The sequence below is a fragment of the Lotus japonicus genome, chromosome 2 (genome assembly GCF_012489685.1).
Source record: "Lotus japonicus ecotype B-129 chromosome 2, LjGifu_v1.2".
Classification (NCBI taxonomy): domain Eukaryota; kingdom Viridiplantae; phylum Streptophyta; class Magnoliopsida; order Fabales; family Fabaceae; genus Lotus; species Lotus japonicus.
In genome coordinates this window covers 92,172,311-92,183,068 of record NC_080042.1, presented here as the reverse complement: position 1 = coordinate 92,183,068, position 10,758 = coordinate 92,172,311, and the positions used below count along the sequence as shown (strand labels likewise).

General features: G+C 36.3%; 3 protein-coding genes across 5 annotated transcripts; 2 read left to right on the top strand and 1 right to left on the bottom strand.

The window, feature by feature from the left end:
• Positions 1-984: 984 nt before the first annotated feature.
• LOC130741063 (uncharacterized) lies at positions 985-3,145 on the top strand. Of its 3 annotated transcripts, XM_057593841.1 has the most exons (3): positions 986-1,372; positions 2,063-2,098; positions 2,176-3,145. In XM_057593841.1, the coding sequence occupies exons 1-3, from the start codon at positions 1,258-1,260 to the stop codon at positions 2,817-2,819; spliced, it is 795 nt and encodes a 264-aa protein (XP_057449824.1). In that variant the 5' UTR covers positions 986-1,257; the 3' UTR covers positions 2,820-3,145. The 3 variants fall into 3 exon arrangements, with proteins under 3 accessions (XP_057449825.1, XP_057449824.1, XP_057449823.1); XM_057593842.1 differs by lacking the exon at positions 2,063-2,098 and having other exon boundaries at positions 985-1,372; XM_057593840.1 differs by lacking the exon at positions 986-1,372 and having other exon boundaries at positions 1,379-2,098.
• A 136-nt stretch (positions 3,146-3,281) lies between these two features.
• On the bottom strand, positions 3,282-5,228 carry LOC130741062 (putative pentatricopeptide repeat-containing protein At5g47460). Its single transcript, XM_057593838.1, has one exon. It carries the CDS (start codon positions 5,116-5,118, stop codon positions 3,373-3,375), a length of 1,746 nt encoding a protein of 581 aa, XP_057449821.1. The 5' UTR covers positions 5,119-5,228; the 3' UTR covers positions 3,282-3,372.
• Positions 5,229-5,996: 768 nt separating this feature from the next.
• LOC130735873 (WAT1-related protein At5g47470) lies at positions 5,997-9,353 on the top strand. The gene is made up of 8 exons (XM_057587747.1): positions 5,997-6,416; positions 6,621-6,686; positions 6,815-6,928; positions 7,250-7,496; positions 7,581-7,742; positions 8,448-8,599; positions 8,704-8,795; positions 8,930-9,353. Coding segments are annotated over exons 1-8 (1,017 nt in total). The 5' UTR covers positions 5,997-6,234; the 3' UTR covers positions 8,932-9,353.
• The last annotated feature ends 1,405 nt before the right edge of the window (positions 9,354-10,758 follow it).

Genomic DNA, 10,758 nt, shown 5'->3' with positions numbered 1-10,758 from the left:
GGTCAAAGAAAGCTTGTTCATTAATAAAGGGCTATAAACAAGCCCAAGCCAATAGGCAATACAAGAGGCCCAAGGCCAAAGCACCCACGTCTGAGGAGAAGCATGAAAGCAACACAAGAAAGCAACGGGAATCTACCCATGTCACACTGGCGACGCGACGGAACCCCTCCAAAACGGGACCGAAGTAAGACAAGAACGCTCTCTCGCCGGCGAAGGTCCTCTGCTCTCTCGAGAATGCTGGCCACGAGCTCAAGGTCACGAGTGACAACCTAAGAAATTTTTTTTTTTGACTGAATCAATAAAGGGCATTACTGTAAAAACCTAAATAATATATATAAGAATATTAATTAAACCTTTACTGGTTTACTGAGTTTCTGGTTAGGCATCTTTATGGTATATTCTATTCTTGTGGCTATAAATCTATTGGGCACCGGTGCACTATTTGTTGACTAGTGCACCTAATAACTCGCCCTTTCCTACAAATGCACAACTAAAGTTTTGGTCTTTTTTCGATACAAATTAAGCATAAAGAACCAGAAACACGTAGGCATATTTTTTTACCGCATTTTGCTTCCACATAGACACATTTACTTGATACGCAAAAAGATGGTTGATTTTTTAATGCAAAAAGTTACCTCTATAGTCTAAAGGCTTAAAAATGTTTTTTACCTCTAAAATTGGGTTATTAAACTAGTTTAGGCCCTCTAATTTATTTTATTTTGAAAACATTCCTAAATATAATATTTTGATCTCATATTAGAATATAACATCAAATATCATGGTCAATTTTTTTTTTCCTTTGATGAAAAAGGAAATTCATTTTCAACAATAAAAAAAAAGTTGTTTATAAGGATATTTTTATCAACATTTGAGTTTTTTACTTATTACTTATTCTAATACTAATACTAATATGAACCTAGTCCAGTCCCGTTTCCATTTAAGCCCAGGCTCACGTCGCTGGGAGTAGCTGTTAGACGGAAATGTCGTATTTGAAAAAGGAAAATATCATGAGTGTGGGAAAATCAACAAAACTTTCCACCGTGGCTATCCGCTGAAGGAAATCCGACGGTTGCGGGAAGTTTGTGTTTTCTCACAACGGCTGCGATTGGGCGAGGACAGGGTTGAAAAGTCAACACTCACTCTTTCACTCTCACGGGTCACGGCTCTCACACACAAACACAGTTCCAGATCCAGTTCCACTCTCTCGTTCCAAACCCTAACACAACCGAACTCAACTCCTTCCGCCGTGCCGTTTAGATGGGTCTCAGTTCCTTCATGTTTAAGTTTCAAATCTCTCATGACGACATTTTATCATACCAATTCTGTGAGTGTGAGTCAGTTCATGTTATTGGAGTGCTAGTAGCATATAAAGGTAAAATTCCTCCTTTTATCCCTTCACTGCTGCATTTGCATTTTTGTGAAAAAAAATCAAAGTTTTTAAAAACCCTCTGCATTTGTGTTCAAGTTTTTGAAAACAAACCATGGATTTTCATACCACTTTCAATAAAATTGCCCAAAAAACCCAGATGACATACTATTGTATATTTGCTGGTTTCCTCATAGTCTCAGCATTTTACATACCCATGCATATGACTCCATCTAAGGAAGGTGCAACCAAAATCATTCTTGGTTATGTCTTTCTTTATTTTTAGTTTATTGATTGGCTGGAGTGGAATCCTTCTGTCCAGGCCAAGCTGTCTTAATGAGCTAGTGAAAAAATCCAGGCTATTTAGGTTTGTTTTCAAGGTTTATTATTTGGTGGTATCCCTCTGGGTTGCCATTTTATTCGATAAACTTGCTGACTATGAGGTTAAAGATCACAGTTGGAACTTGGCTAAGATTGTTACAACTTCAGTGGGCATGTTCCTTACTCTCCTTGCCTTTCTAATGATACACTTTTTCACCCGCTATGAAAATATCAATACCAATACAGGCTTTGAGAAAAATCTCTCCTCATTTCTCATAAACCTCATGTTTAACCTCTTCATGATTATTGAGGGTTTAGTAAAGAAGGCTAATTACATATTACTTGTGGGTATCTTGGTTTCATGTGTGTTGGAAGGTTATGTTGAATTGCTGGATTACTTCTTCAGTGAAGGTAAATGTATATTGTTTATTATTTAATCTGTATTTGTTTAAATAATTTTGTTTGATTCATTTAATTTTTTTTGTCAGGAGATGATGATGATGATGGAGCTGGATCTGGAGCATCTACGGTTGAGATGACAGGCGGGAAGAGCTTCTCACTAAGTCAGATTCAGATTGCTACACTGCCACGTGAGTCACCACGTGGCTCTAGCTCACATGGTGGAATGGGTCCTCCTCCTGAGGGTATGAAAGCAAAGATGGTTCCTCCTCCTGTGGGTATGAAAGCAAAGATGGGTCCTCCTCCTGAGGGTATGAAAGCAAAGATGGGTCCTCCTCCTGTGGGTATGAAAGCAAAGATGGGTCCTCCTCCTGAGGGTATGAAAGCAAAGATGGGTCCTCCTCCTGTGGGTATGAAAGCAAAGATGGGTCCTCCTCCTGAGGGTATGAAAGCAAAGATGGGTCCTCCTCCTGAGGATATGAAAGCAAAGATGTGGAAAGCAAAGAATTGTTTTCCTCCTGAGGGTATGAAAGCAAAGATGGGTCCTGTGGTGAAGAAACCCAATGAAGCAAAAGTGACAGTATGTGGGGGAGTAGCTGGGCCTCCACCAGTGATGGTACCAGTATGTGGGGGAGTAGCTGGGCCTCCACCAGTGATGGTACCAGTATCACCCAATGGAAATGGCTCAAAACTTGTTCAACGCCGCCGCGGCAGACCATTATGGGTGCCTTAGTGGCTAGCTGATGGGTGACATGGCCCCATAGGAGTCTGCTTTATCAGTGTCTACTAATATCTTATTAGTTTTAGTTTCATATGGCTTAGTGGCTAGCTGATGGGTGACATGGCCCCATAGGAGTCTGCTTTATCAGTGTCTACTACTATCTTAGTTTTAGTTTCATCCTAATCTAGTATTTTCATGTATGTAATTATCATTAGTCTTTTCATGTAATTATTATGCCTACACATAGGCTAAATTATATAGGTAACCTAGCCATATAATTATTACTTTGTTCAGAATTCCGTAGTTTGAATTATCAATTTAAACCCATATTACTTGTACTTGTTTCTATATACTATTTATTTTCATTAATGTGTTGTTTCAATTACGTGATCTTGCTTTCTTCTTCTATACAGAAGCATGTGATGCATTACTATTTGTGACTGATCTATTTTGGTTTTGATTTTCTGGATCAAAAAAACTGAAAGCAATCCTTCATTCATCATTTTGAAAATCCCAGTGACACATGGTTTTGTGCTGTGGATATATGTGGGATAAAGCTATCAATTTACGTCCAACTAGAACCCACTTCTTTCCTAACTCTTTTCGCATTCATGATACCTCTGATTGCATTCACATCTTCCCATCTTCCAAAAGATGCATACATATTGGACATTATCACATAAACATAATCTTCACTGCTCTTCAACTCAATCACCTTAGCAGCTGCAATCTCTGCTGCTTTTAAATCTTCTTGGGTTGCACAAGCACCAAGCAAAGCCCTCCAAGCCACTCCACATGACGCAAAACCAAGTTCATGTATCATCCTTTCTGCTCTGCTCAACTCTCCTTTTTGCCCCATGAGCCGAATCATTGAACAACAGTGCTCAATAGATGGTGCAATCTCATAATCATTAACCATAGATTCAAAGTAACAGATAGCAACCTCAAATGGTATTTGGCTATGTGAACATGCTGATATAACGTTAAGAAATGTAATACTGTCTGGTTTTGTATCTCTTTCCGTTTTCAGCAACTCGAAGAGTTGGATAACTTTGGGAGAATTACCATTGCGAGCATGGGCAGATATCATTGTGTTCCAGCTTACCAGATTCCTGTAAGGCAGTTCATGGAAGATTGATTCAGCATCGTTAACACACCCACACTTTGAGTACGTGTCTATCAGGGCACTCCCAACAACTACAGATGCATCTACACCACATTTCACCGCACAACAATGAATCAGCATCCCCCACTTCACCGCTGAAAGACCAGCAACTCCATTTAAAATGATTGAAAATGTGAACTCATCCATCTGCACACCACTTGAGTGCATCTTACTGAACAAGTCCAAAGCTTCCCTAGCTTGATTCCTATTCACAAACCCAGTAACTATGGAATTCCATGAAGACGAATTTGGATTCGGCATAGTTGACAAAATCTGAACAGCATCTTCAATTTTCCCCAGCTGAGCAATGCCATTTATGAGCCCATTATAGGAAACAGTATCAGGGCAGGGCATGAGGTGCAAAAACTTGTATGCGAGTCCAATGTTCCCATTGTTTGCACTTGCTGCTATGACAGAGTTCCAAGAAATAACATCCTTTTCAATGATCTCAGAGAATATCCTAACAGCATGTTCAACACACCCGCATTTCCCATACATGTCAATCAAGCAATTTGCAACAACAGTGCCACCAACCATGCCCAATTTCACCATCTTGGCATGAATTGAGCTTCCCAGATTCAACAGACTAAGCTGTGCACAAGCAGCCAGAGCAGAGGTGAAGGAGAATGCATCAGCATCACAAATGTGGGACCTTTCTAGGCGCGTGAAAACCGACAACGCGTCTCGAAACTGGCCGGCATGGACATACCCAGAAATCAAAGTGTTCCAAGAAACAACGTTTGGTTGAGGATTTTCAACAAACAGTGTGTGGGCATCACTGAAAGAGTGCATGCTGACATAGAATCTGATGAGGGAAGAGAAGACATAGGCATGTGAGCAATGGCCAGAACGTAAGACATGACTGTGGAGCTGTTGTCCGAATGAGTGACTGCCCAGGTCAGTGGCGGTTCGAATGAAGTGGACGAGAGCAAAGGCTATGTCACCATTGGTTTTGGTTCCACCTGGGGTTTGGTCCCAATTCAAGTTACTGTCTCCAATGCTATGAAAATGATTCAAAGTAGTAGAACTATAAGCTAAGGATGAAGGGAATGCAAGAGAATTCGTGAATTTTCGTGTTTCATTGCAGATGCAGAGAAATCTTCGCATGGCTTTTCCAGTGCCAAGCTGAAAGAAATTATTGTTCATTATGTCCTCTCAGTCCCCCAATTTCCAAATGACAGGGAGGGAGGGATTTAATCAGAGCAGTGAGGGAGTTTATGATATGATGATATCTTATGAATTGAACGATGTGTGTTGATGAGAACATTGTTTTATTGTTTTAGAATTAATATTAGAATTAAAATTTTTACTCACAAGATTTGGCGTGATGGTTATTCACCTTATCTTTTAACTATAAGGTCAAAGGTTTGATCATTACATATAAAATTGAAACACGTTTTGTGGTTATTTATTTATCCCTTAATGTAAGTATCTACAACCAGATAACTAATCATTGCAATCAACGGTTGATAAACTTAATTAAGTAATTATTCTAAAACTAATATTATACATAGAAATACTTGAGAAAACATAGTTCAAATATTCTCTTTTATTTTGTTCACAAATTCAACTATTCTCTATGGTCACTATATTATTGAAGAAACTTATGACTAATGCAAATATAATGAGTTCGGTTCTAATTATCACCATGGGTTAGATCATACCTCAAAACCACAGGTCATTATAGAGGTATTTAATTTACATATTGCCAATGAACACAGCTTCACATTAACGGCTAGAATTGAAAACATAATCTTTAGAGGGAAAGTAATTCATCATTACCAATTACCAACTCATCCATGTGTTGGTACTAATATTTTTACTCTGTTTGATTAGCAAAAACAGTTATATAAGCATTGTTTATTGCATCTAAATCTGTTAATAAAATAGAAACCAGGAGTTGTCACCCATCTCTATTTTTAAGGGGGGAAATTCCAGATTTAGATCAAAGAATTTTTTCAACGTTAATCAACGGCCATTTTTAAGTATATATAGGAAAAGTGAATGATAAAACATTAAAACGAGTGAGACCATAGACAAACATTTCCTCCCGTAAGAAAAGGGAATGCAGGAAAAGTGCAGCTAGCAGATAATATATCACCATCTTCTGAAACAAACAAATAATGCAATCGGAGTTACAAAACACAGTTGATGGGGCTTTGTAAAAATGCAAAACAGAAAGAAGAGAGGAAACCCTCTCTTGATAACAGGAAACGAAAAAAAGGCATTTTGATATATAATTAATTAGTTTTAAAAGCAAAGATGGGAAGCATGGAAAATGTAGCAATAATCGGAGGATTGATTGGAATCCAAGTTATCTACGCAGGGAACGCCGTGCTGATGAGCTATTGCATGTCATTGGGCCTCAGCGTTCTCACCATTATCATTTTCACTTCCTTCGCTACGTTCCTTATGCTCTTCCCCATTGCCTTTTATTTTGAAAGGTATAGGGATCAACTTATTTTTTCCTCGAATCAATATCTACACACAACTTACTTCTCCATATAATTGATTTTGACTTTAGAATGAATTTTAGAAATATTTCCTTGTGCTCTTTCTACTCTGAATATATGAATTGTGATTTTTACTTTCTGTTAGAATGAGAATGTCTTGAAGATTAATTTGATGAAGTTGTGCATCTGCTGCAGGAGTAAGTGGCCCAAAAATTGGAGTTTCAAGTTTATTATGCACCTATCATTTCTTTCATTTGGAGGGTAAGGGATTTATAAAAAGAAATCCTATATCTTATTTTATTTTTTTATGATGAAATTATATTAGTAGTCATCAGTTTTTGTTTTCAAAATCCTGTACTTTGGATTCATGTTTTTCTCATGTGATGCAGATTAGCTTTTCAGTCTTTATTCCTCAAAGGAATCAATCTAACTTCGCCAGCAATGGGAACCGCCATGCCAAACCTTGCCCCAGGTCTTATTTTCATCATCGCATGGACTTTTGGGTAATTTTATTTTACATGAGATTTGATAATTGTATTCTTGCTTTAAATTATCCCAAAATGATGAATGTGGTAGTATCAGAAAATAAAAAGGCTCAATATATGTTTGGAAACCATTCCACAATTGATTTTGAAGTCAGAATTAATTTTGTTGTGGAGAAGCTTCTGGAGTAGCTTCTAAATTTTTAGAATCAATTCTGATGAAAGAGAACTTATCTAAACATGATGTTATTATTGCTGTTAGCAATGCAACTAGAGTACTAGACCTATACATATTAATTATTATCCTTTTGATAATGGATAGGAAATTCTTATAATCGGCAGGTTAGAGAAAGTCAACTTAAGCAACAATCTAAGCAAAATTAAAATCTTTGGGACATTGCTTTGTGTTGTGGGAACTCTCACAATGAGCATAATGCAAAGCATTTCTGCACCTGCAACTGAGATAAAGGATACCACAGTTCAATTATCATCGACACCATCAGATTTCATCTTTGAAATGCAGAAGATAATCGGTTGCCTCTATCTCATGGCTGCAGTCATAATATTGTCAAGCAATGTTGTCCTCCAGGTAAATTGCAATTAATCAAATGAGAAACAGGACACAAATCTAGTTAATTTTTGTAACTTGAACCACAAATTGTTGTGCTGGCAGGCTTTTGTTCTTGGAGATTTTCCTGCACCAATGTCCTTGAGTGCAATCACATCATTGTTTGGAGCTTTCATGACTACAATAGTGCAATTAATTGAAGAACGTGACTTGAAAATCGGTTGGCAAATCGTGAGTTTAGGAGACATGATTGCCTATTCTGTTCTGGTAATTTCTCCATTCGTCTCACTATTGCACTTGTCATTATGTGCTTATGTGCTTATATGTTTTGGATTTCCTAATGACTTCATTACATAGCGGAGGGTTGTCAACACACTTTTTTTATTGGTTGAAATTTATTTGTCTTCCACCAAAGTGAAAACGGAGATCATTTATGGCCTGTTTGATAACTGTTTCCAAAACAGTTTTCAGTTTTTAAAAACTGAAAACTTATTTGGTAAGACCTGTTTTCAAAAACAGTTTTTTGTCTCATTTTCAGTTTTTAAAACTAAAAAACCAAAACAGGTAAAAGATGTTTTCAGTTTTAGTTTTTAGTTTTCAGATATCAGTTTTCTAAATGTTCGAAAACATGTCATTCAAACTGTTTTCTTTTTCTGAAAATTGTTTTTAAGAATTGTTTTTGAAAACTATTTTAAAAACTGAAAACTAAAACTGCTATCAAACAAGCCCTTAATAAATCCCACATGAATTCAACTAACCTTTCTTAATAACATTCTAATTGTTGTCTTTCATAACAAGTAGAAACACAGCTTATGGGTTGACTAATTTTTTGACACCAACCACCATAAAATTGTCCTCAGATTTTGGATGGACTTACTTTTTGTCATAGAAACTTAAAATTGATTTTAAATTTAGAATCAATTCTAAAAAAATATTTATACTCATAAAAGCATAAATTTTTTAAATGCACAGGCAGGTGCAGTAAGCGGAATAAGCCTAAGCTTCAACGGGTGGGCACTTAAGAAAAGAGGACCAGTCTTTGTCTCCATGTTTAACCCCATTGGAACTGTTTGCTCTGTCATTTTCTCTGTCATTTCTCTGGGAGAAACTATTAATATTGGAAGGTACCTTATTAAGATTCCTAGCTGTTGACATTAATTTGCAAACTCTATATTATTCCCAATTGGCCAATTATAGAATCTTTATTCATCACTGCACTACATTACAGCCTTGGAGGCATGCTCATCATGTTCACTGGGCTTTATTTAGTTCTTTGGGCCAAAGGGAAAGAAGGATACACAGATGGAGATGTCTTAAAGTGTGAGTTTGATGCATACATGTCTTTTTCACCTTAATGTTATTCAAATGTTACCAACATAAAAGCATGCATATGTGCCTAAAAATGGCTTAGATTGTAATGCAGTTATAGCATAAAAGCGTTTTTTTTTTTGCAGAAGCTTGAAATAGCTGCTCTCTTGATGTATTTGTGACAAAGGGCATTCCTAAGAGTATAATAAGAAGAGGTGGTTCAAAGTCTCCAGATCTGTTAAATGAAACAAGACATAGATTTTTCCTCTTTCTCTTTTTGGAATATATGAGTGGCATTTGTTGAAAAGTGAGAAATAGGAAAAACAGACAATATGTACAAAAGAATATGATGTATGAAGAGATGAGAACAGAGAGCGAGATAGAGAGATGTGGTGTGTGAATGAAGAAAAAATTAGATGTAGAAAAATTATAAATTTATGTGTTCTCATAGTCTATTCAAGATATTCATTGAAGTCTAGTGGCTGAAATATTAGTGAAATATCAGTACGGCTGCTTCCATCTAAAATTGCAAATAGACTTCTCAACACTTCCCCCAATAAAAAAATTTCAAAGCCATCATTTGGAGTATTCTTGTGTTGATAAATTTTGGAACTTCCGTATAGGCTGCTAAATGACTTTCGAAACGTATTTACCAATGATACTCAATACATGCAACTGATATTCAAACACACACAACAACAATCAAGTTCCCCTTTTAAAAATATCAACATTTATATTAGAATTGTATTTGATTTCCTTTCTACAGCTGGACAATAAGGCTGATGCTAATGCATTTTTTAGCCTCAATTGTGTAATGTGTAGTTTGTATAGTCCGACACTAACTTATCAAGGTTGACATTATTTACTTGAGGTCTTAAGTAACTTGTGGTAGTTTAAAACCGCTACAGAGTTCCTATATGGGTATAAAATGATATCCTTTCTTTGAAAAGTAACATAAATTATTCAACCTGTCATTTTCCCAATTGTCAAGTACTACCAAAACTTAATTAACCCCTGTTAATGCAGCCATTAACAGACTTGTGATGCAGCACCCGGAAAAAAAAAATTCACTCAATCAGCTGTACCTTACCAACAAAGATGCATGCATTTACTAACCACCTGACATCACTCCTCCAAAATCCCATGAATCCCATAACCATTTGGAAACACAAAACAGATAATCAGGATACCTTCATCACATAAACTATTACATGCGAAGAACAATAAATTGTACCTGTCACTTTCTGCCTCCTATAAGATGTGTTTATGAATTCCATGTCTTGCACAATGAAGCTATGCCAAACATGATAGATAAACAGAAAGAAGAGCTTATTTCCAAGAACACGAAAATAGAACATAATTGAAATGCTAGTGCAGTGTGCAGAGAACATGTAGCTAATATGATACTTTACCGAACTATGACCCTTGCATGTTGGAATCTTCAATAGCAGATCCAAACAAGTTTCTATATGTATAGAGACATCAATTATGGCATTCTCTCATTTCCTCTCCTCTCCCTCATTCAATTAATTAGTAATTCCAAATTTATAGCATTTTGCTTGTGTTATAATTAATTTCAATTTTGTTCATACACAGAGTAGAGAGACCAAGAGCCACAAGGAAGGAAATATAAGATAATTAAAGCAACAGATCCTTCTCCTCTTCCCCATCCCTACCCATGTCTACTTTGGACAGGCATGAGTGTCACTGTCATCAGTATATGCTTTTTCATTTGAAACTGAACTGAGTTGATCCCATAATCAAATGGATATCAACATATCATCAAAGTTCTGTAAAATTGTCATAAATAACCTAATCTCAAAGGAATTAATTAATGTAAACAGTTTTTAAACCAAATACGATCAATTGCCTTCTCTCCCAATATTGGTTTAAAAATTGTTTACATTAATTAATTTCTTCAAAATTAGTTTTAATTGTATAAATTAGTTTTTATAGTCTCCTATCAATGTTTTTA